The sequence below is a fragment of the Rattus rattus genome, chromosome 18 (assembly GCF_011064425.1).
Source record: "Rattus rattus isolate New Zealand chromosome 18, Rrattus_CSIRO_v1, whole genome shotgun sequence".
Lineage (NCBI taxonomy): Eukaryota > Metazoa > Chordata > Mammalia > Rodentia > Muridae > Rattus > Rattus rattus.
The window spans coordinates 2,779,619-2,805,997 of NC_046171.1; the positions used below are offsets into that span (position 1 = coordinate 2,779,619).

The 26,379-nt window shown below is 51.1% G+C and overlaps 1 protein-coding gene across 1 annotated transcript in view; it reads right to left on the reverse strand.

Moving 5' to 3' along the window:
• Window positions 1-26,379, reverse strand: part of Abcg1 (ATP binding cassette subfamily G member 1) — a 55,626-nt gene that overhangs the window by 10,597 nt on the left and 18,650 nt on the right. The window contains exons 3-6 of the mRNA XM_032888507.1: window positions 12,273-12,390; window positions 9,210-9,342; window positions 5,474-5,524; window positions 478-623 (exon numbers count right to left, since the gene is read on the reverse strand). Of these exons, the coding sequence (XP_032744398.1) occupies window positions 478-623; window positions 5,474-5,524; window positions 9,210-9,342; window positions 12,273-12,390 (448 nt within the window). The remainder of the gene's footprint in view (window positions 1-477; window positions 624-5,473; window positions 5,525-9,209; window positions 9,343-12,272; window positions 12,391-26,379) is intronic.

Below are 26,379 nucleotides of genomic sequence, written 5' to 3' on the forward strand. Positions count from 1 at the left end.
CGGGCTGTAGTGACCCGCGTGCTCTGGAGTCAGGACTCGAGACCAGCATCTCCCCAAATGTAAGCAGGGGTGTCTGGGACAGAAGTCGGGATTCCCATGGTCACACAAGGCGAACCACTTGAAATGGGAGGGATTGCTAAAAACATAACATTCCAGAGCACCCTTTCTCAGAGCACCCCACGTCACTAGCCTTCGGGATGCTCTCCCACTGGGAACTCGGGAACAAGGGAGAGAAGGACACGATGAAGGGATGCTTTCAAACTCCAACCCTATCTCCACGCTCAGGACCCAAGGTCCCAAACACACAGAAGCCTCTGAACCAGTGGCTTTGTCCTGCCACCCCACAGATGGGGCAGTCACTTGTAGCTCCTCCAAGGCCATACCGAGAGAGCAGGGCCACCTCCAAGTACAGACTCCAGAAATGACTCTTCCCTATCTCTCTCTGGTTAACAGTCCGGACACCAGACACAGGCTCACCTGGTGGGCTCATCAAAGAACATGACAGGAGGGTTGTTGACCAGTTCTAGTGCAATGGCCAGGCGCTTCCGCTGGCCACCCGAGAGGCTCCCTGTGCGTGTGTTGGCACAGGGCAGCAAGCCCAGTGCTGTCAGGATCTCCTTGACCTGTGGGCAAAAAACCAGAGTCTCTATTAGGAAAACAACCTTCCAACTTTACGACCATCGAAAATATACAGAGCCTGGTGGGGTGTCCCGCCCTGCTGGGTACAACCTTGACAGTTCATATACACATGTCTATAGTGCTGGGCTGTCCCCAGCATCCCAAATGAGTGACCCTGTATAGGGAGAGACAGGAAGAAGTACCGAGAGGCAAGAGTAGCATTGGGGGTTCAAGCCAAGGGCTGGTGACCTAATAGCATCCTTCTTGTAAGCTGAACCTAGCGTTTAGCACGAAGAAGCGTTCTATAAATATTTGGTCATTGGATGGATCAATGAGCACATGAGTGATCAGTAATGGATGATCAGGTCTGCGGCCAGCACCGATGGTCACTGACCATCACGCAGCGACGACCTCAAAGTGCCTTGTTGGAACACTAGGCACATAGTAAGTACCCCATCCCCGAGAGCTACCACCCCTGTCTCTCATCTCACATGAAACATAGGAACAGTTCCCTTGCAAGTTCCCTAACACACACCCCAAGCCAGCCATGTCACGAGGTCCCTTAAACCGTAAACGAATTAAGGCAGTGAACAGATCTGTATTGTAACTGACACAGTGGCCACCCCATGCCCAGGACCCTGAGATAAAGGCTAAGACTAGAAACAGATACAGTTGGTGATATGTAGAGTCCTCTGATTGGCCCACAACAGTGACCTAGTATTGGCTGGAGGAAACAAACGGGTCAGCGGGCTCTTGGGAAGCAGAGGCTGATCCAGCTGCCACATCCCTGCCCGGCTCCTCTCCAAAGCGCTCAGTGATTCCTTCCAGAGTTTGCCCAGAGGCAGGACAGCTCTGAGGCAGCCAGGCTCTGGTGGCCATACCAGAAGGATCTTGGCCAGCGGCTTCTCTGGGGAGATGAGGTCATCTAAGAGGAGAAGGCGGCACAAAGGAGAAACTTTCCACTCTGGACTTCTGAATTGTTTATGCGTGGTCGGTACAAAGTGAAACGCTGGTGGGAGAGCCTCTCAGAATCTGATGCTGGTGGGGGCTGGGGACTCGGGTGCGAGTCCCGCCCTTGCCTCTTCTTGCTTCTACCCTCAACCCAGCACCACCGTCTCCTTCTGGGATGCCACGGCTCTGAGAGATGGGTGTCAACCTGGGAACAGCTTTCGTGGGGCTGTCCAGGAAAGGCCAGAAAGTCAGGGCTGCAATGGGTGGCCCTTTCTTTTAAGGCATTTTTGCTTCTTGCTGCTGACTTTCTCAGTACAAGGCTTCTGGGCTCTTCCAGACGGCTAGTTGATCCTGCGGGGTGGCTGGGGTGGTTTCCTCCGAGGAGCACTGCATATACAAAATGCACCCTGACTTCTTCAGGGAAGCGGAAAAATAAGAGTCCACCAGAAGGTGGCTGTCTTTCTGCCTGCATGATGTATTTCTACAACCATCGGGCCTGGCCCGTTCTCTCCAGCCTGGTCTTAGAAGCGACACTATCTATATAGGTTAGTTTGGGTGTAAAAGTAGTCAGAAAGAAAAAAGGAAGAAAAGAAACCAACTCCACAAGTTCATTTCTGTTCCCCCTAAACAAGCAAACAGAACAATACATGGGAAAACAAAAGTCTCCATGGTCACTTGAAATCTAAGTCCTTCTGGAGCCTCACCCTCCAGGGACGGTCTCAGCAGCCCAAGACTGCCCATGGTGATCTCTCTCTTGAGGAAGCAGCTGTACCAGAGAGCTCCTCAGGGTCAAGGCACCTTTTCCGGGAAACAAAAGCAGGCTATGAACAGCATACTCCATGATGTACTAGAACATTCCATTCCATTGTTCTTCCACACCCTATACGCAGCATTCACCCAGGTGCTGCAGGGGCTGATGGGAAATGAGTCGGGGTAGTGTCCTGCTGCAAATCTGTCCTTGAGAGGCCTGCGGTAACCTCCAAACCTACACGGTTGGCTTCCTGTGACACTCGGCATGGGCTGTGATTGGAGGATGGGTTAGGGCTTAGCTCTCCAGGGGAAATTTCTTAGAGCGGAGTGACAGCGGTGGGGCACATGTGAGAATCCTGTCAGACTGAGGCTGAACTATGACTTTTTCCAGAAGGTTCCAGGCTTCTCTAAAAGATGCCATTCCAGTAGCACAGCGGGCTCCCGGAGCCCTGACTAGCGCCCAGAACGGGTGCTGAAGCTAGAAGTTAGACACAGACAGTGCCAAAAGGCATCAGAGGCAGAGATAGCATGGGAGGCCAAATGCCTGCCTCACGGCGGTCACCTGCCCAGAGGCCTTAGTCCAGTGAATTCTGCTTCCCCAGCCACATGGAAAAAGGCTGGCCACAGAGCCATGGCTGTGGAGGAACAGCCTGCCTCCATCTCTCCATGCTACACTCACAGTGATCTTATCAACTTGAAGACCTGAAAGATAATGCCTTCTTCAGGCGATGCTGCCTGAAAGGTGGTGGGGCCCGAGCATGGGTTACGTAGGCTGTGATCTAGAGAGGTTGAGAGGAGCCAGGGATAAAGAGGCTGGCACCCGTGTGGTCAGCTCTACTCTGGAGGACCCTCCCTTCTGGTCTGCTCATCTCCACACTGCGAGAGTCGGTGGCTGGCCCCAGGCCTTGGGTCTCTGGTTTGAGCCTAAGAGACAAAGCTCCTTTCCCAGCCGCTCACCCTCCAGAGAGACCAGCTTCTTCCATATCCAGGAGGGAAGTCAGCACAGCCAATATTACTTTACTTGGTGGCAACTGTCAGATACTGGCGAGGCATCACAGAGGTTGGATGGTGCTTTGGGCCCCTGTAGAACCCGAGAGGCTGGCAGAGGGGAGAGACCAGGGATGGGAGGTGGTCCCAAGGCTATCACAGTCTGGTAAGTCACCAGGAGCCACAAGGATGCTCCAAAGGAGAGAGCGCCCCCTGGACTCGCTTCTGGCTTCGGCCAGGTTCAGCATGGGCGGCTTTCCACTTTGCCAGTGAGGATGGAACTCCGGGCCAGGGAGTGCTGGGGCAGGCATCAGATAAAGGACAAAGGACCCTGTTCTTTGGTATAGGTCATCTCAGGCTCACCTTGGCACACCGTGTTCTGACACTTGGTTTTCTCTTTCCTTCTTTCTTTCTAGAGCTTTCTTTTGTCATCCCAATGGCCGCTTGACTTAAGTCAGCTCAGGTTGCCATGGCAAAGTATCCCAAACTGAAGGTACAGACACTTGAAATGCCACCTTAGAGTCTGAACGCTGGTTGGTTGGACTCAAAGTGTAGGAGGTACTGGTCCTCCCAGCCCTCCTGATCTCTCTCTTCCGGCTTGCAGATAGTGTCTTCTCCATGGACCCTCAACAGAAATCCTTCTGAACAAGCTTATGTCCTGACCCTCCTCTTCTTGTAAGAACAAATCGAGATTGGAACAGGGCCATCCCAGTGACCTCTGCAAACAGCCCGTTAAGTCTGAAGCTTAGAATTGTAGCAATATCATCTTGGGAGGTCAGGCCCCTAAGCCTTGTCTCTTCTTGTCATCATTCGAAGGAGAAACGGAGGTGATGGGAGTCAGTGGAGACTTGGGGGGTAGTGTCTTTCTAAGTCACATGATTCAGAGAAGACGGGGGACCACAGAGGCTCCTGAAGCTCACCCTACAAGATGAGGTCACGAGCCCCATTCTACTGCCACATGTAGTTTCCTTTTCTTCTTTGTGTTGGATACAAATGGTCCAGCATCTCCCCGTCAGTGTCAGGATAAGAGAATTCCATGGGAAACAGTTTCTAGTAGTTCCAGGGAACTGTTTTCACCTCAGAAACGAGTTCTTTGTCTCCATAGTGCATACCTCACTGGCAGGGAACCCCAGAGAAACCATGAGAGAGGAGGAGGAGGACCCTCAGGCTAGCCGGTGCTGCCTTTCCATAGCCAGCTACTGCAGTATACATTGTTTTAGCCATTTTAGGCAGTGAAGGGGTTGGGGCTGAATTTGTGAACAGAAGGGCAACAAATACTGTCCCTGGCAACTGCCGATTGCTGGCCAACAGCGCTACCCCCACTGCCTGGCCTTGGAAGGTGTCAGAAGGCACGGAGAGCATCGTGTAAGGGGGCCTTCTGTGGCGTTTCCCTTCTGCAGAGCATCTCGGCAGCCCTAGAGACAGCAAGGAGGGGGCAAACTGAGCTTCCCCAGGTGACCAGTGAATATGGACTGAGAGACATTTGCCACCACCACCAGCACCACCACCCCTTGCGCCTGCCACCCCCCTTCCCCGGGAACTCTTGAAGCTCCTGCAGGTTCCTGCTCATTTCCTTCTCTGCTCCTTGAGGGCTCAGGGAGCCAGGGAGACTGGCAAAAGGGAGGAGAAGACGTCTCAGATAGGCTGAGATGTTTTTATTCTATTTTATTTTATTTTATTTTTTTATAAATGGCTGGTTAATAAGACACGAGAGCCCAATTTCTCCTTGCAAAGGTATGTGGGTGGAGGGGAGTTATTTTTAAACCAATGACTAACCATCCCCATTGTCAGTGTTTCTTTTTTAAAAAAAGAATAGTTTAATCTAAAATATATTAAATACCCGAGGGGGTGGAGCCCCCCTGGCCAGGCCCTGAGGTTTGCATCTTCTGGCTATTGGGGTGGCGGGAGGGGCCAAGGCTGCAGACCGCTAGTGTCTAGATATCAGTCTAACCCCAGAGCCATGTCTCCTGGACTCCAACAACTGTAGGCGCCTTGCTACACATGTTCTGATGCCCTCTCCCCCACCACACATGCTCAAAGGGAGGCAAAGAAAATCAACAGAAAAATATCTGGAAGGAAGGAACAAGCACCCCCCCTCCCACCCCACCAGTTCACATGTATTTGCATCATGCTCTGGAACACGTGTGGCTTGGAGCAGCAAACTCACCATCTCCCGTCTGCCTTCATCCTTCTCTTGCAGCTTCAGATGCGCGGACACCTATGGGCAAAAGAACAACAGTGAGGCTGTGTCTTAGTCAGGGCTTTACTGCTGTCACCAAGGCAAGTCTCATAAGGACAACATTTAATTGGGGCTGCCTTACAGGTTCAGAGGTTCAGTCTGTTATCATCAAGGCAGGAGCATGGCAGCATCCAGGCAGGCATGGGCAGGAGGAGCTGAGAGTTCTACATCCTCATCTGAAGGCTGCTAGGAGAAGCTGGCTTCTAGGCAGCTAGGATGAGGGTCTTAAAACCCACACCCACAGTGACACACCTACTCCAACAAGACTACACCTATTCCAACAAGGCCACACCTTCTAAAAGTGCCACTCCCTGGGCAAAGCATCTTCAAACCATGGCCAGCAGCTTCAGCAAGTATGAGTTTCACAGGATCCAAACAAGGTCCATGGACAAACCATGGTCAAAGCCACACAATGATCCAAAGTCACACTACAGTCAAAGCCACACTATGATCCAGAGCCACACCATAGTCAAAGCCACACTATAGTCCAGAGTCATACCACAGCCCCATCAACTTCGAGCTCCTTGATGGATTCATGAGACCCTAGAGGTCTCTGCTTCCCTCATCCATGGCCTGATAGAGGTGGGTGTCCAGGGAGAGCCACATGGGTCTGCTATGCTTCAGGTTGTCTCTGGTATCCCCAGGAGATAACCCAGACGTGCACAGCACAGAGACAAGGAAACCCTAGGCAGTAGGGTTTGAAAATGGCCTGGAAGGTGACCTCCACCAATTGGGTGAGAAACCATTACTGACTTGAAGTTGTCAAGCTGGGAGGATCCACAGTTGGGCAGGCATGGGACAGTGGAATGAACTTCCTGGTTTGCTTACCAGGATATAGTGTGGGGTCCCCAGCCTTGCTTGGTTAAACCCTGAGACAGACTCACCTATCCCAGGTTCAGACCTGATTAGATTATACCTGACTCTGTACTTGGGCACGGCTGGGCCTCAGCTTCCTGAACCAGCACGACAATGCATTTAAAACCTACCTCATTAGTTAGCGAACTTGCTGAAGGGGTTAGGTCTGAGACTGAGAGGCGGGGGAGGGGACTGAAGAGGCTCTAGGCCTCAGAGTGGGACAAAAGTAGGCCTGCATTACCTCTACAAGGCCAGCTGCCCATCTCATGACACTGAGTGTTGCGAGAATGAGGCAGGATGGGTGGGAGGCCAAAGACGCACATTAAAATGTCCAACTGTGGGTTGGGGATTTAGTTCAGTGGTAGAGGCCCTGGGTTCGGTCCCCAGCTCCAAAAAAAAAAAAAAAAATGTCCAACTGCCATAGGTTGGTAGCCAGCGGCCAGGAAGCAGGGCCCATGGGAAACAGGACCTCGAAGGGTAAAGGTTAGAGAGGAACATCCCCAAAGGGGCTGTGCAAGCCCTGAACTGATTATGTGATTATGAAAACAGATGTATTTCACAGCAAGACCCTGAGGAGACACCATCGCCACTGAAAAGGACAGGGAAGGAGCTGGAGAGTCAAAGCGACCACATGGTCCACTAGTGCCTCACCAAGCATTACGACCGGGTCACCCAAAACAGAGGGTCACTCAGGGACTCACGGGAGTAGACAAGCACAGGAAGAACGAGCCCTGAGGTGAGGAAAACCTTCTCAGTAGGCTGCCTGGCCCCGTCTGTGTACAAATCCTTTTGTATCCTCTAAGCTCACCAACGCTCCACTAGAGACCAAGTAAGCAAGCAGATCTCCCCGGAAGCCACTGTTCAAGGAGACTGGGAGGTGGACAGGTGTCCTCTTATCTTGTAGTAGGGCAGAAGAATGAGTTGTAACCCTGAGGGCCCTCCCCTACTCCTTCCCCACAAAGCAGGTGGAAGAACGGATCTCAGATATGAAACCCTAACCCACTTTTCTTTATTGATCTGTGACTTCCCTGGAGTCACACAGAGTGCTCTGTAGTGGCCACTGTCTGGGCTTTGCCCAGTTCAAGTTGTGAACACAAGGGCAAGACCTCTCCGTGTAAGACTGCCAATATCCCATCTGTTACCAAAGTGCAGAGCCTCTTGCAAAATTTTCATCAGGACCAGGGGAGACCTATCCTACCGAGATTCTATGCAGTGTCAGGAAAGCAGAGAAACAGCGCCAGCTAGGCACGAATTGAGCCGTGACCTGAGCAGAGGCTACCAACCAGAGCTGTGTTAGTTTTTAATCTCACCCATTAATGAGAGGCACCCTAGAGGCTTCTTCTACCGACAATGAGATCACATGGGTTGTCACTGACGGTGGGGTAGGCCTTTAAAAAATAAATGGCACTAGAGGCCCAGAGTTCCTGCATTGGTGTGGACATGGTCTCTGCAGAGAGGACAGCCTGGCTTTTCTGGAAAACCCATGACATAGGCTCCATCTGGTCACTTGCATGGCCCTGGCGGGAAAAGTATTTTTAAACTCCTCCTGGACTTATGCACTGGAGTCTCATGTGAAGATACAAGGAGAAGACATGGGAAAGTGAATGTAATCAGGGCAGACCTGTAAGGACAGCGCTGATGTGCCCCAAGGTCCAGGTCCTCCCCCACTCTCCCCTGCGATGCTCATCCACTATTCCAGCAACACCAGGAGAGTCTCACAGATGAGGAAGCCACAGCCCAGGGGCTAAGGCAACATCATGGAAGGCCCATAGAGTTTAGACGGGAAACTCAGAGACTCCAGAGCCAAGGCTCCGCCCCAGAGTCCCCGAACTGCTTTGGCAGACCTCTAGCCCTGCCTCATGGCTTCCTCTTAGAGGCTCCCTAGAGCCTGGACAGCCTAGGCCTTGTGGTACCTGGCAATGGCTGACTCTGTCTTTTACCTGGCAGACAGAAATGTCTAATGAAGATGTCAGAGAATGGTCACTCCATTAAAGACAGAATGATCCAAGGACAGAGATAGAGGGGTGTGCCTACTAGGCTAGGTCAACTTGACGCAGATGAGAGCCATTCAGAAAGAGGGAACACCTCAACTGAATAAAAGGTTCAGTCTGATTGACCTGTGGGTAAGCGCCATTCCCCCCTCCCACCCACCCTCCCATCCCCCGCATCCCCTTACCCTCTACCCCTCATGCCCTCACCCCCGCCCTGGGGCTGGTGGTCCTAGGTGCTATAAGAGGCTGAGAAAGCTGTGAGAAGCAAACTAGTAAGAGGAACATTCCAGGGCTGGAGAGGTGGCTCAGTGGTTAGAGCACTGACTACTCTTCCAGAGGTCCTGAGTTCAATTCCCAGCAACCACATGGTGGCTCACAACCATCTGTAAAGAGATCCGATGCCCTCTTCTGATATATCTGAAGACAGCTACAGTGTACTTATATATAATAAATGAATAAATAAAAAAAATCTTAAAAAAAAAAAAAAAGAGGAACATTCCTTTATGGCCCTGCTTTAGTTCCTGCCCCAAATTCCCCGGGTGATGGAGTACAACTGTAAGGAGAAATAAACCCTTTCCTCCCCAGGGTTGCTTTTGGTGCTTAGCCCATAGGGAAAATATGAAAGCGGTTAACATGGAAACAGTCATTCAGCTTAGTGACCAATGACCTCAGGGGCTTGCTTGAGACTTTGCCAAACGAGATCTATTAGAACACTGGGCAGGCAGCAAGACCAGGGTTGAAACTGCTAGAGAGAAGGGACCGGACAGATGTGGCCGTGTGTGGCAGGTCTGGGTAGTGCCGGGGACAGGGTGGCTCACCATCATGGCCTCCTGGACAGTGAGGTGAGGCAGCAACATGTCATCCTGCATGATGTAGCACGAGACCTTCCGGAAGCAGCGCAGGTCGCGGGGCATACCATTGATAAGGACTGCCCCCTTCATGCCCGTCTCCCTGCCAAGGAGAGAAGAAAGTTGGTCATCAGCCAGGTCCTTCAGCACCTCACCTTCAGGTGGTCTGGAGAAGCAAACAAGAGAGGGGGCCTCCCTCCGTCCTAGACTCCTCCCAGTAGAACCATTCACCATGGCAACAGGATGGAGCAGAGGGACCAAGAGATCCAGAGTACCCAACTGGTACTCTGCCGGAAACAAGTGATCAGCAGGGAGATAAGCCACACACCAGGCCTTCTCCCAAATGGCATATTTATCAGACCACTCGGAAATGGCTTTTCTTTGCCTACCAAAGATGCCTGGGGATGTCCCTCAGTACAGCCATGGGGCAAAGGTGTATACCAACGGCTACTCTTACCTGCAACCTAGACTACACCAAGTGCACCAGGACCACAAGTGTACCCACGGCCCACGGCCAAGGCCCAGGGCTTTGTAGTGGGTCCTACTTTGCTCCCAGACAATGGGCAGCTCCCTTGGCTTTCCCTGGGCACCCAGCCTGGCAGGGCTGACTCCACATCTCTGGGATACACAAGTACCCGTGGTCTTCTAGGAACTGCTGTGGTAGTCTGGAAACCAGCCAGCCCCAAGAAACCATCCCAGTGTGCTTCCTCCCTGTCTGGACTCTGGGAGTTGAGAAGTTGGCTTTGATCTTTAAATGGGAATGTCATAAAGAGGAGCTTAGAGTGACGACTTTACAAAAACAATCATAATTTCTGATATTAGGAAACAATTCAGCACTCTAATGGATGGGTGAAATCTCTCTCTCTCTCCCTCCCCCCAGTAATTGAAATCATTACTATCACAGGTGTCCTTCATTAGTCTCAGGAACTATACCATGTTCTAGCTTGCACCCGAAATGTCTCCCACAGGGTGTGCTTGAACACTCCATCCTCAGATTGTGGTTCTGATATGGGAGGCTGTGGGGCCTGGGCAGTAGAGGAGGGTCGCTGAGGTCAGGCCTTTAAAGATTGAACCCTCGCTCTGCTTCTGGCTCTGCTCTATCTGCTTCCTGGGCAGTTCCAGGACGTGAGAAGCCTTCACTTAAGGGACAAACCCAGTTGCTTCATCTGCCACGCCTACCTTCCCAAGACTGTTCCCTCTGAGACTGTAAGCCAAAACAGACCCTTCCTCCCTTAAGTTGCTTCTGCTACACGGATTTGGCCATAGCAACAGGACAGTAACTGACATGTGTCCTAGGCAGATACTGAAACCATGAGGAGTGGGACCATGATTTCCATGTGAGTGCTCATTCTCTCTCTCTCTCTCTCTCTCTCTCTCTCTCTCTCTCTCTCTCTCTCTCTCTCTCTCTCTCTCTCTCTCTCTCTCTCTGTGTGTGTGTGTGTGTGTGCAATTTATAAATTAAGCATGGCAAGATATTAATAACAACCACTAATGGAACAGAACCATTACAATGTGTCGTCAACAGTCTCGTCTTTGTCCTCTGAGGACATTATTAAGGAAAACAAGGGTCCCTTGAAGGCCTCTCCACATCGCTCCAGCCAGTCTGTTAGCCAAGACAGTTAACAGGCACAGAGTGCGGAAACACCGATGCATGGCCAGGGTAACAATGGTGGCATCAGATTTCTCTTTTGAAAGATGTGTGCCAGTCAGGTTCGAATAGTTGAGAATGGGATTTTAACTCTTTCTGATCACGGCGAGCTATGGATTGTTGCTGAGGCTACTCCTTGCTCTAGTTACCAAGGGAAACCTGTGAGAACAGGATTTTAGAGAGCCTGTCTTAAGCACCTCAGAATCAGTCATAGATGAGTGACCTTGGCATGACCTTGGAGGTGGTGATATCCCTAAGACCTGAACAACCATGGAAAGGGCAAGCCTTGGACATAGCAGCGCCTCCTTCTCATCTGTCTGTCCATTGTGCTGTCCTATTGGCTCTCTGTCTTCTGACTATTGCTTCTGACCAGATCTTGACCTTGGTACATTTTGCTGTCCAGGTATTGGGAAGCTGCCTTGTCCACCTGCCTACAGTCTCTTCTCCATACCCTATGCATGTGAGGCCTTCAGCAGATGCAGACTTTCAGTATTGTTTCTCTGGGCTTTTTCCTTCATGGATTCTTAAGCTCTGGATGCAAGCATACAACACACACACAAGCACACACACACACACACACACACACACACACACACACATACACACACACACACACACACAACACACACACACACACACACATACAGACACACACACACACACACACACACACACACACACACACACACACACACACACACACACACACACACACACACACACACACACACACACACACAGACACACAAACACACACACACACAAACACACAACACACACAAAGACACACAAACACACACAAACACACAAACACACACATACAAACACAGATACACATACAGACACACACATACACAGAGAGACAGACACACAATACAACACACAAACACACACAATACACACAGACACATAAACACACAAGCACACACACATACACATAAACACACATACAAACACAGATACACACACAGACACACACATACAAATATACAGACACACACACAAACACAAACACACACAACACACACATAAACACATACAAGCACACACACATACACATAAACACACACATAAACACAGACACACACACAGACACACACACAAACACACACATAACACACACAGACATACATAAACACACACAAACACACACATATGCACATAAGCACACACACAAACACAGATACACACAGACACACACACAAACACACCACACACACACACACACAGGCATGCAAGCACAAATGTACTCATCCACACACGTGGTTTCCCAGGAGCCCATGTGAGCAGAACTTCTGGTAGCCAACGGCTGACAGAACATTCCCAGGGACCGCACTGAAGCAGCCCCGTCCCTCGCCCAGCTTTCTCCGCTGGCATCTGCTCACCTGTATCCCGCCAGAATATTCATGAGTGTGGACTTCCCAGCTCCAGAAGGACCCATGATGGCCACCAGCTCTCCACTGTTGAACTTCCCAGAGATCCCTTTCAAAAGGGTCTTGTATCCTGCAAAACGCAGATTGGGATCATTTTCCGACTGTTGCGTGCTTTACTTGACCCCAACACTGAACTGCTGGGGCACAGTCTCCCACGGTGCGGCGTGAAGGACTCAGCGACATTTTAGGCTAGAAGCAGACTTGGTGCCTGCTTTATGTTGTGCCGGTTTCCCAGACTGACCTCACGCCTTATATCCATGATCACGGCACATGCATCCTGCTTAAGGTTCTCAGAGCGTATGTCCAAATGGCCTCTGCCTTTCCCAACAGGATACACATGTGCCTGTGCCAACGGGCAATCAGCTCAGCATTGTCTAGGCAAGGTTTTTTACTTACCCCTTACGTATTTACATAGACACAAATAATTTGTACACGAGCTATGAACAATTACTTTAGGATTAAACACTATAATCAATGGGATGTTGATTGGTTTACTGGACAATTGAAAGGGCTTATTGTCATACGGTCCCATCAAATGTCTAGGGAAGTCCCTTCTACCTGGATCTTTGGAAGGAGCATGGGGGAACAGGGGGGAGATGCACATCTGAAACAAGCCAGAGTACCACAGCTTCCAAGCATCCTGTGGAAATGTTTTATAAATGATAAATAAGGGCGACCGGTTCAGAGATAACGGTGCCGGCTGAGACGCCATGTTTGGTGTGGTGTCAGATAAGAGCCCACCCTATGGAGACAGGCAAGTGTCATGTTCCAGTCCCTGTGCATAATGTCCAAAGAGACCTCAGAAGCCAGGGACAGGTGGGGGAACTTCCCTGGCTTTCCCCAGGCTCCGGCAAGCACCCAAACCCCCAGGTCTGAGAAGGCTGGAGCCCAAGAGAACGCCCTCTGCACTGTCTTAACTGTTTTTCACAGACGGGACACTTGGACATCCCTACCTGACACAGGTGCCACCTTAATTTGGACGAGGCGTCCCCGGAGCCTTGTTTAAGTGAGGCAGGGAGAAGCGGAAGCTAGAGCCAGGAAGCCTGCCGCTCAGAGACTGAATCATTAAGTAGAGGAGGTTGGCTGTCAGCTGTCACCCCAGAGGGCTGAGAATCATCCCAAAGGGAAAAGGGGGCCCAGGAACACAGGGAGGCACACGGAGGGAAGCTCGAAGCTGTGGAGGAACCAGTCCCCTACAGGACGATGACGACACAGGAGAGCAGAAGGAGGTGACTCAGCGGGAAAGGTCAGTCCGCCTCCGGTGGACAGACAGAAGAGCAGGTGTGGAGCAGAGCTCTTCCTGTACAAAGCCAAGCTCCTACAGCTCATCAGACAGAGTTCTGCCCCTTGGGGACAGAGGTGGACCTCCAGGGGCCCCAAATGACATCACCAAGGGGGTAGTGAATGCCCGGGTGCCTGCTCATTACTACACTTATCTACCTAGGCTGGAGTTGGGGTTACTGTCGAGCAAACGATGTCTTAATGCTGCTTCCACTCCAAGGTGGAACCTCGCCTCCTGCTGAACCCCCAGGAACTGGAAGCTGCTCAAAGCTGCAGACGGGTCCCCGAGATGGCTACCAGTGGAACGAACGCTTAAGGTGGTGCAAATTCCCTCCGTACGGTTCACAGGAGAAAAACACAACAGATGGGGTGTGTATGACCAGGTCTAGAAGGCCCCCTCACACTTCCCCTGACACGACAGGCAGCTGCTTTAGGGTCTTGGCTTTACACAGCCAGGTCGGGGCTGGATAGCTTCTTCTCTTAGAAGTCAAGACTACATACATTCCTTTGCCTACGGACAAATCAGTCCTTCCTCTTTCTCCCCCTTTATCCATTTTCGTGTGCATGCATGTCAGTCTGGAAGGAATCTTGTCCCCAGCATCTGCCCTACCAGAACCCGCCACTACCACGGGGGATGGATACTGTCCTGCGGGCCAGTGTCTGCTGACTGGCACTCCAGGGGGCTCAGCAGACAGAAGTCGCCCAATAAGTGGCAGCTAGAAAACCTACCCACAAGGAAGGAAAGGGAGACGTAAGTCTTGACAGTATGCTATTAGCATCTTTGTTGGTGGAGAACCATTGTAGATTTCGGAGGAACAGGCTGTCCCCAGGTAGAATGGAATCTATGCCTGTGACCTAGGCACCCCTAGGGGGGACAGCAGGGAGTGCTTTGCTGTTTTGGGTGGGGGGGAAGAGAGGCTATGGGGGCCAAGAGAACTTCCAGGGCCTCAGGGAAGAATTGTCCATAAGGCCTCTGGGTGGGCGCAAAAGCCACCGGGCTCCACCCACTCTTCCTGGGACAGGCAGATTGTCAGAAGACAAAAGCTCTCAAGGGCTGGACCATAAACCCCAGCCAGACTCCCAGGGGAGCCAGGCAGTCTGAGGTCATCTGCTAAGAGGCAAGTGTGTGTGGATCCCTGAGCCTCAGGGCCTGGAGCTGGTAGAACCTGAAAATGGTAGGGGAAGCAGGATGACCATACCTTCCCTAGGGAGACAGGTAGCAGAGCCAAGGAAAAGGAATACAAATAAAGTGAAGAGAGGCTGAAGATTTGTTTCTTCTTAAATAAATAACTCAGCCTGGGGGCGGGGGGTGGGGGGAGAAAGGAGCGGACAAAATATAAATGCTAACAGCCTTCCAGCCTATTGGGACTGTCAGCATGGGTTTGGGGACATTCTCGTCTATACGTGAACACACCGAGTGCACTCGTATGTGCCTGCCAGTTGTCATACACGCCATAGGGGCAGCCTATTCCCCCCTCCCCCCACATGTGCCTACAGATTGCCACAGACACCATAGGGACAGCCTATCCCCTTCCCCCACACCCCCAACACGGTGTCCACACTCATCCATCACAGACATGCACACACCTGAACCACACAACCTGTGTACACTTAGGCTAGGTCCTGAGATCACAGCCGGGCTGCCCCCGCCCTAGTAGGTATAAAGCTGGTGGTTACCCGCATTGGCCTTCAGGGAGCAGCTTTCTGTGAGATAGGACTTTTATGCTTCTAAAAACCGAAGGTAGTCTCTTTCCAAGCATGATTTGAACAATTTGGTCCAAACGATGGCACCGTACTGATGAGGTCTCCAGATGGGATCCAAATGCCCCATTAACCTTAACCTGAAGGCAATCCGGCTGCCCCGGCCTCTACACCCAAGGCCCAAACGGCCTCTGCATACACTAGTGTTCCTAGGATGACTCTAACCTTACCTCCCTGCCTCCCCGCCCCCATCCCCACTCTTTAGCTCCTATCTGATCTGACTCCAGAACGCGTTGCCTGCCTTTTCTGAAGTCAAACACCCAAAAGACAGAGGTACGCACTCTTCTCCTCCCTCCTCTTCACCATTTGTATCTCATTATTGTATGAGTGTTTTGCCTGCATGTGTGTCTGTGTGCTGTGGTGACCACGGAGGCAAGAAGAAGGGCTTAGATCCCTTGGAATGTGTAGTTGCGAATCACCGTGTGAGTGCTGGGAATCGAATCCAGGACCTCTGGAAGGGCAGCCAGTGCTCTATATTGCTGAGTTTTCCAGCCCCAGAGGTACTTAATCTGCCCTCTTTGGGGGGGCTTCTCCCCCAATGCCCAAGGACCTTCTGTACTGCCAGTCAGCCACAGCAGGAGACAAACCTAACCCTGTCAATCAAATGGATGCTCCTGGTATTCTGTGCTTCCTAAAGGACAAAGGGGCCTTGGAGCAGTGATGGTGAGCATGGCGTCCGGGACATTGTTTTGGTAACCAACACGTGAACCTGAAGGTACAAAGGAATCTGTCTAAGTCACGGGGAACCAGTACCTGAGGAAGACATTGTGATGCATCCCCAGATGCTCCATTGGCTGTGCCTCTCTTTGGAAGAGGCGTAGGAGATCTCCTACGCCAGTTATGATGGTTTGCATATGCTGGGCCCAGGGAGTGGCACTATTAGAGGGTGTGGCCTCGTTGTGCTGGGTGTGGCCTTGTTAGGGTGGGCGTGGCCTTGTCAGAGTAGGTGTGTCACTGTGGATGTGGGCTTAAGATCCTCATCCTAGCTGCCTAGAAGCCAGTCTTTTCCTAGCAGCTTTCAGATGAAGTTGTAGAACTCTCAGCTCCTCCTGCGCTGTGTCTGCCTAGAAGCTACCATGCTCCCATCTTGATGATAATGGACTGAACCTCTGAACCTGTAAGCCAACCCCAATTAAATGTTGTCCTTTATAAGACTTGCCTTGGTCTTGGTGTCTGTTCACAAGCAGTAAGACCCTAACTAAGACCCAAGTCTATGGAGATCCACCAGGGGCCTTACACCAGCACTGTGCTCTGTCAAGTAATACACAACTGCAGAGCAGGGAGCCCTGTGTCCTTCTGTTTCCAGCTCTACTGTACGGGCTTATCTGGGGTCACTTGGGTCCCCTAATTCACTGTCCTTGCCAATGGTTCCCCTCACATCTCCTGCTGTGGATTCCTGGCCCCTTACGTGTATGCAGAAGCCATTTGCCCTTCCAACCCAGATCCAGAGGTCTAGTTGTACTATGTACAGGGTGACATCAAGAAAAGAAAGGGCATAAATACATCAGGAAGCATGAGGGAAGATGGCCTCTCATCTTCCCCACACCCTCATGAGGTGAGCACACCCTCCTCGCTTCTAGCTTCCCTCTATCCCCAAAGCTAACAGCTGGCCGATCCATATGACTGCTCCCTGTACGCCACCAGGCAGCTTCCATTTTGGGTCTTAGGAACCAGGCAGAGAGGCTCATGGGTACTGGCCGGGCCCTCCAAACACCTCTTTCCCCATGAGGCTCCATACTGGAGGCGCAAGGCCCACCCTATTACCTGCCAGGTGGGTACACTTCAGTGGCATTGCTGACCTCCAAGGTGACTCAAGGGCTCTCTGTGAAGACGGTTCAGAAAGAACGTGAAGTCACAGCTGCCGGACTGCGCCTCATTCTGGATCTTTTCTGTTACCAGCTCTCCTTGGTAGCTAAAGGATATGCTGGCCTGGGTCTGAGCTTCTGGTCTGTCTCCAAACAATCCTTTTCACACTACAAGTCCTCCTGCAGGGAAAGCGCTCCTTTGACTGGGGCCAGGACCCATGCATGCCCTCAGACTAGCCTGTGTCTCACCAGCTATTGGTGCAAGGCCAGCACTGTGAACATGCCTGGCCCTCTGCACGCTGAGACTCTGGTAACATCGGATGTGGCATGCCAAGACATGGGAAGCACCCTGCAGACCTGTGGTGCTGGCTGCTGGCCCACATCTCCCTTCCATGGCAACACTGGTCCTGGCTTCCCTGTCCTATCCTGACACACTTGGCTCGCAATGACTTCAGGGAGGGCGCTCTCCTCAGACAGCCTGCCCAGATCTGACACCAAAGCAGGGTTGAAATCTGAGTGGTGATCAGCGGCTTGGTAGCACATCTGAAATCCCAACCACTCAGGACATTGGGAAAGGAAGACCATAAGTTCAAGGCCCAGCATGGATATCTTAGTGAGATTCTTGACTCCTAACAGAAAATAACCAAATGAAAGGGAATGGGGTTCCGTGGAAGGGTGCTCGTCTAGTATGTATGAAGCACAAGGTTCAACGCCCAGTGCTACCAAAAAACAAAAACAAAAACAAAAACAGTAAAAGAGAACCCAAGTTCAACGCTTCAAAACTCAAAGGCAAGGCTTCAAGAGGAAGGCCAGGCAAGATTAGGATGACTTCCATCAGTCGCCAAGCCAATTAGGTCCTTGCGCTCCCATGCCTCTCTGCCGTGAGTAGAGGTTTGTCAGATCTGAGTGACATCAGAGCTACGCCCCACTGAAGCACAACTATGGTACAGCTTCTAGAAGCAAGTCTTGGCTGGTAACCACCAGGCCTTATGCTCCCTGAGTATTTACATAGTGAGGTTTCCCGGAAGAACAGGGCAGCTCACTGCCCTCTGCTCTCCTCCCTGCAGCCAGCAGCCATGGACATCTGGAGATGTCCAGATAAGCGGTATGTGTGTCGTGCCTGGGAGGCAACTCGGGGATCGGTACAGAAATGGCTGCTTGAAGGGTAGCTTCTACTCCGGTTTTCAACAACATGACCTCAGGGTGGGAGTGGAGCTACATCCTGGACTACCTTCCCCCTTGCTGCTCTGACAGCAGGCACTCCAAGCAGGAGCATCCCTCACCCTACAAGCTCCGGAGAGGCCCATGCAGGAGCCCAGGCTCCATGACGGACTCAGTATCTTCTCTCTCCTGATGGAATCCCATGAACTTTCCCATAGGACCAACTCCACCTGCTTCAGCCTGCGGCTCTCGGTCACATTCCATGACAGAGCTGTTCTGTTCGTCACCCTTTACACTCAATATTCCCTCAGCTGTCCATCTGGTCTCCCAAACATGTATTTGGCCAGGTCAATCCATCCCCGCCCATTCTTAGAACCAGTTTTTACGCCTCCAGGAAGCACACAGATTTGATAAACCATGCCCCCAACCTAGCCCATACATTGTGAGATCTGGAAATAGCCCCATATATATGGGCCATGCCTTCTCCCTGTAACTTGGAGACAAGGACATCTACTTAGCACCTGGTGCTACTGAGGCATGGCGGGAGAAATACGAAGCACTTGACATATGGCTAGGCCCTACAGACCCCTCTGTCAATACCCACAGCAGCTCCTTTTCTCCAGGAGGGGTCACTACATCTATCTGTCCCCTTTGTGTCTTGGCCATTTCACACCCCTTAGGGAGTCCAACCAGTGTGGAGGTTTAAGTAAAAATGGCCCCCCACAGGTCCATAGGGAGTGGCGCTATTAGGAGGTAAAGCCTTGTTGAGTGGGTGTGGCTTTGCTAGAGGAAGTGCGTCACTAAGGGGCGGGCCTTGAGGTCTCAGATGTTCAAGCCACTCCCAGTCTCACATTCACTTCCTGTAGCCTACAATCCAGATGTTCATTGACTGTTCCAGTTCAGTGCCTGGGTCCTTTACTATTAGTGTAAACCTACGTCAGCATCACTGTCTCAGTCAGGGTTTCTATTCCTGCACAAACATCATGACCAAGAAGCAAGTTGGGGAAGAAAGGGTTTATTCAGCTTACACTTCCACATTGCTGTTCATCACCAAAAAAAGTCCGCATCAGAACTCAAGCAGGTCAGGAAGCAGGAGCTGATGCAGGGGCCATGGAGGGATGTTACTTATTGGCTTCCTTCCCCTGGCTTGTTCAGCTTGCTTTCTTATAGAACCCAGGACCACCAGCCCAGGGATGATACCACCCACCGTGGGCTGGGCCTCCCCCTCTTGACCACTAGTTGAGAAAATGCTTTACAGCTGAATCTCATGGAGGCCTTTCCTCAAGGGAGGCTCCTTTCTCTGTGATAACTCTAGCTTGTGTCAAGTTGACACACAAAACCAGCCAGTATAGTCACTAGTATGAACTATCTCTCAGCCACTGTCACCAAGCTTCAGACACTACAGAGTGAAGAAGGGGACAGGGGACAGGACAAGAAGGATTTTTACAACACCTGAGAAACTTACAAGGCTTAAGAGACTAATCCTTGAGATTATAAAAGTAGTGAATCTGCTGGGGGAAGAGGGAATCTCAAGTGAGACTGTCCCTCAGTTGTGCAGGAGCCTCCAGGGAGGCAGTGTCTGTGACTTGTCACACAGGATAGAGTGAACATTTAATGATGCTATTGTCTAAATCACCTATACACCTATGGAAACTCTCACACATGTTCCCATCACTAACCCCAACAAAGTCATTGGCTCACCATGCCAACTTATGTGTAATGGTTGGTGTGTTCAGTTCCCAATCTGAGGCATCCTGGTTGTTACCTTTAACTGTCAACTTGATACAATGTATCTGAAAAGGGAGTCTTCACTGAGGGACTGTCCAAATCAGACTGGTCTGGGAGTACAGCTGTGGGGACTGTCTTGTTAATCCATGTAGGAGAGTCCAGCCCATTGTGGGTGGTTCCATTCCCTAGGCAGGTAGTTCTTTGCTATACAGGGAAACAGGTTAAGGGTGAACCTGGACACAAACAAACAAGCCTTCTTCAATGACTTCTGCTCCAGTTCCTGCCCTGATTTCCCCCCAAGTGACAGACTATGACCTGGAAGTATAAACCAAACAAACACCTTCCTCTCCTAAGTTGCTTTTGTCAGAGTGTTTCTTCTAGCAACAGGAAGCAGACTAAAACTGGAGGTGAACAGTGTTTGATCAAGTCTCTACAGGAAAACTCAAGCGACAACCATCCTGTCTCCAGTCCGAGACACCCACGCAGCCTCCTAGGCCTCAACCCCTCCCGATCGCAGTCTCCAGTTCTGCCCCACACTTCACATCTACTGAATTTTTTATCCTCCTGTTTTTTTTTTTTCTTTCTCTATTTACTGCCTAACTATATTCATCCTTAAAGAGTCTGAATAATTTTTTGCATGCTTCTGGAATTTATATAAACGGTGCAGTACTGTCTGTCCCAGGGGTGTTTTTCTCACTTGGTGTTCTCGAATATTCTATAGTGAGTGTATCTGTGGTTTGCTAACTAACTCCTCTTTCTAGTGATCACACACGGTATTGTCCTTAGACGGGGGTGCTTGAGCAGCTGAAGGGATCTGCAGCATGGACCACTGTCAGGTCACTCCCCAAGACCTCAATCACGAGAGTCACCACAGCAAAGAGCTCCATCTGTCTGTCCCTGGGCTGTATCCCCATTTCTCCTTCTTGGGGACACGTGACCCACTTCAGCTGATGCTGGAGGCCACCTGCCACCAAGTCGGACATGGGCTATGCTGCGCCTCACTCTTTCTGAACCTGCTGAGTAAATCTTTACCTGGTCCTGATGGAGACTTTCCTTACACCTCAATCAGCTGTCTGCCTCTGCGAACAGAGTAACGTCTCTATAGCTGTGTGAAATCCACTGCATACCCCAAGAGTTAACATTAGAAATTAAAACAGGATTAGATAAAGGAAGTTAAAGAAATGGCCCAGTGGTTAGGAACACTTGCTGTTTCTGCAGAGAGCAGAGGTTTGGCTCCCAGCACCCAGGTTAGAAAGCTCAGAACCACCTCTAAGTCCAGCTCCGGGGGACCAGATGTCCTCTGGCCTCTGTAGGTAGCCACACACAGATACATGCATGAAAACAAAAACATGTCATTAAAAACATGGGAATAGGGGGTGGGGATTTAGCCAAGGGGGAGAGCGCTTGCCTAGGAAGCGCAAGGCCCTGGGTTCGGTCCCCAGCTCCAAAAAAAAAAAAACCAAAAAAAAAAAAAAAAAAACAAAAACAAAAAACATGGGAATAAAGAAACCAGAGATTGCCAAAGGTCATAAACGATGAATTCTGCCATTCTTGGTGAATTTAAAGGCCGTGAAGGTAATGTGACTTGGAATTTATTGCCAACCAATAGATTCCGATAGACATTGTAAAAAGTAGATACAATTGTGTCCATCTATGATATTATAGAAAGATACAAATGTGTCTATCTGTGTTCTGGACAGTGGATTCACAGCACTTTATAAACTACAAAACAGGCATGGCTGGGCAAGGGCCTTTTCTAACTTAAAGAAATAGTCATGTTATAAACACAGACAGGCATGCATAGACACACACATTGCACAGACACACATGTCACTGTACCATAAGACGACATTCCTCACTGTCTGCAGGGCAAAACGGCAAAGAAAGTGAAATGCTCATGGAGTTATTTTTCAGTCTCTCACATCAGGGAGTTAAAGCTATGACTGAATCAATCTCTCCCCTCTACCCCTCCCCCTTGCCTTCTCTATCCCCCTCCCTCTCTCCTCCTCTCTCTCCTTCCCCCTTTCTCCCTATATCCCCCTCCCTCCCTCCCCCTTTCTCCCCCTCCTCCCTCTCTCTCCCCCTCCCCCCCTCTCTCCCCTGGAGCAGAGCTGCCCTGGCTATTGTTTATGTTCATGGACTGAGGTTGCTTTATGAAATATTTATTAACAAGTAAATTACCAGAGCAGCGTGGCTGTTCTGCCAGTATCTCTCAGAACTGAACCACCTCGTAATAATTCCTTTCGGAGCTATTCTAGACCTACTGAAGACTCTGAGAAGCTGCTTCCCACGGACACCCTCTGTGGGAGTCCTCCAATTCGGTTCTGTGGAGTGCTCGCTTGCATGACTGATTCACAAATCCAGATGCCCTGGGACAATGACCTTTTTGCCCTCATCTCTACTTTGGGCTGCTCCCTCCTCTGGCTCTGGGAGGGTCCCACATGCTTATCCAAGCCCTGGGCCTCCCCGTGCTTTCTTCTCATGACTGACAGACCAGCTTCAGTCTCATTCCTCTTCTGTTACCTGTCCTGTCCCCCTCCTGTCCCCAGTCAGCCAGGGAAGCTACCATGTGCTCCACTGCAAGCACCAAGAACCACACATACGCACAGAAGGCCTGGTTGGCCTAGGAGGGTTCCCTGGGGCAGCCTCTGGAGCATGAGGGTTAAGAGTCTCCCTTTGCGGGGCTGGGGATTTAGCTCAGCGGTAGAGCGCTTACCTAGGGAAGCGCAAGGCCCTGGGTTAGGTCCCCAGCTCCAAAAAAAACCAAAAAAAAAAAAAAAAAAAAAAAAAAAGAGTCTCCCTTTGCCCAGCTCTCGCATCCTGAATTCAACTGAGAAGACAGCTGTTTTCGAGTTCCTGAAGCATCTGTATAACTACAGCCCTCAACCCATGCACCACCTACGGACTGAATGTAGGGTCTGTTCACAGGCAGGCTCGGTCTTTCCTTTGGTTGCTGACTCTGCTGTCTCTCGGAGGTCCTATGACACGGGCATTTATTTGATGAGCATGTATGTCATCTCGCACACCTCCTGATACAGAGCATAGCCATACAGATTCCTTAGGAAGCCTGGGGTTGCACCAGGGTACCCAGATTGTACCAAAACACCACCTTCCCTCCAGGTACCTGGCACCTTTTGATCCCCACCCCCATCCCCAGGACAGCTTTGGGCCAGTGACTGAGGAGCATTGTTGACAAACATGGGGTGTTCACACCCTGTTTCTTACCCACCCCTCTGAGTCTGACTCTAGCAAGTCACCTCCTGGTACCCATCAATCCTGTGTGTGAAGATACATCCCTATGCAAAGGTCACCCGGAGCCGCAAGTGGCGTTTCCCACACCTTTCTTGATAGGGATAGGAGCTGCTTGTAAACAACCCTAGCCCTCCATCAGCAGGAGTAATAAACAGCCTCCCTTGTCCCCTCCCCCAGGACACTAGAACCAGTGTGGCCACATCTACGCCCTAAGTGCGGTCTTTAAAAATGGCGGGGATTATGATCCTTACACATTAGAACCTGTCGTTATTTAAATAAGGAGACACTGAAGTTCCTTACCCAAGAGCGAGAACTGCGAAGTCAGACAATATGGAAATCAGGCTGCGGGAAGGAGATGCAGGAAGCCAAGCATCGGGGCTTCTGGTGCAACACTGTGCTGGCCAGGCACTGCTCGTGTTCTGACTATCTGCAGGTTTTAGTTTGGGTTTTATTTTTCTTTCGTGCTAGTCACTGAACCTAGGGTCTGTGCCTGTTAGAGAAGGGCTCTACCACTGACCCACACCCCAGCTCTACCTGTTTCTTGATCCTGAGAGCCTGGAACAGAGGTCTGTGGAAATGTCTACTGCGTTCTGTCCTGACACGTTATAATCAAGTTCTGCGCAGCCACCTCAGTGGGGCTGGACACTGAGAGAGGCCAGTGAGACACAGGGTCTGTATGCCTTCTATATGCACTGGCCAACCCCTGCCTGCACCCATGACATGTTCCCATCCTAGGGCCACCTGAGGCTTTGCAAATGGTTATGTTGTTTCCAGTGACAGAGGCTGAGTTTTCTTCCAGCCAAAGATAGAAAGGGTTTGCGGGTGAATACAAAGAGCTCCCTGGTCAGAATGGGTCCTTCTTTGGAATGGGTCTTCTTTCCCTACCCTTCTGACAGGACAGAGCCCTGGGATCCTGGGACAGATGAGTGTCCTCCATTCACAGGGCATCTTCCGTGGCAGACCTCAGGGCTAGCTGGCAGACGGTGATGGAGGTGAGAGCTGCCTCATCTGGGGCTTAGGCAACCTGCTTCCCAAACCGGTAGAGGGAACCTCAGCTCCCGCGTCCCTGCCCACTCTCCACTAAGCTCCACGCCCACTCCACGGCCACCACTAAGGACCGCTACACCGGCTCATTCAGGTCTACACTAGGGGGAGTTGGAATGCATCTCCCGGGTCAGCGAGACAGAAATAAAATCCACACTGGCTTAAAGAACAGTAGTAGGAACTGCTGAACCCAGGAGTTTTGCCCTAGACTCAGCACCAATGTCTGCGGTCCCTGACAAATGATCTGGGGGAAAGGTTCCTCAGCCTAGATCCCCAGGAAGGAAAGGAGCTGAGGAGCTCCTTGGGTTCACAATGGAGACAGCACCGGGCCCTCCCTGCCCTCGGAAGTCACCGTCTGCATTTCTCGCTGATCCTCTAGTGCTTTTTAGGGCAAAGGGGACGTGCAGGGGCTGCCTGGAGCACTGCGAGTGGTCCTCCACCCTGACTCCAGGGGAAAGATGAGCAGAGATACCTCCTGAGCCTGCTTTTCAAAGGATCAAGTGTGGCTCTCAGGTGGCCATGCACTCCTCACTGATCTGAACCAGCGGTTCTCAAGCTGAAGTTCCCCACAGACCGGATCTACACGGCCAGGATGATGGGACTTCTCAGTGCTGTGCGTCCGTCTGTCCATACTTACGTACGTACGTCAGACGCACCAGAGTAGCACAGAGTCAACTGCATTCTGAGCCCTAAAGACCAACACACAAACAGCTTCATGGACGACTACTACCCTGTTGGGGTCCACTCTGAAGGGGGTGGGACTGTGAAGCAAACCGAATGAACTCCTGGAGGCCGTGAGTCCTCCCCAAAGAGAGTTCACAATGTTAATCCATTAGCACCCATGATGCTTGGCTTCACCGGTTCACTCCAGGATCAAGATCTATCCATCTCGACCTCAGTCTGAGGCCTCATGCGACCCAGGATAGCTATACGGACAGCCCAGCACAACGTTGTAAAGCTACCTGGAGCACTGTAAACTGTCAGGGGAAATGTGTAACTTGACTGTGGAACTCTCAAGCACAAACTCTACAGAGGGCGCCATTAAAAGGTTGCACCCGCACCCGTGGCGTGCTTCAGCGCCCTTTCTTGGGGCCCAGATTTGGAAAAAAAACAAAAACAATTTTCTATATGGAAATCTAAAAGTCAAAGTATAGGGTGACAATGGCATGTGTCTCCAGAACTTTCTGCCTCATCAATGGACTCTGAGAGGTGGTAGGTAAGCCTGGTGCTCCATCAGCAGCCTGAGGGGCAGCTGTTCTACTTATGCTCAACGCTTACCACATACCTATGAAATTCACAATGGAAGCTTTCAGAGACCCATATACTTCATGGCAGACCTAGAGAGTGCTGAGGTGAAGGCTGCAGATTTTGATGCCAGCCAAATTCCTTCTGAGCCTGCCCCACAGCCTGATGCCCTCTTAAACTTACTCCCCGTGCCCTCACTCCCATGGGTGGAGCTTAAGGTCACGCTGGCCAAGTGTGAGTAAGCCTGGAATGTTCCAAGCATGGTTGTTTGTTGTGCCAAAGCATGGCTTGCAGGTGTCACCTGGGGAAACCAGCTGGGGGGTGGGGGGCTCCGCCCCTTGAAATATCCCAAGCTCGCCAAACCTGTCTCTAGGCTAACTGCTTCCCCCTTCTCCGAAAGCTACTGTAGGCAGGAAGCACGGAAGTGTTCAAGGTCCCTGGGTGGCTCTGCTCCTCGGTGGTCACTGACTGTTTCATAGGACCTCAAGGGTCAAACTGGAGGAACTCAGGAATCAAGTCATGTTGGGCTTTGCCTTGGGGTCCCTCCTGTCATCGACGGGGTCTCTCTGATCTTCGTGCTGTGGTCTCTCCTTTGACAGGATAAAAATGGTGCTTACAGGGTTGCTGTAAACACACACAGCCTGGCTGACATCCTATCCTGACCCAATCACCATCCTCAACTGCCTTTCTCTCTGGCATAATCCGGCTCCCCTCACAGCCCACGACAAGCACGCATAGCATTCTCAGCACTGTAAAAGGGGGTAACCTAGTACAGAGGTGAT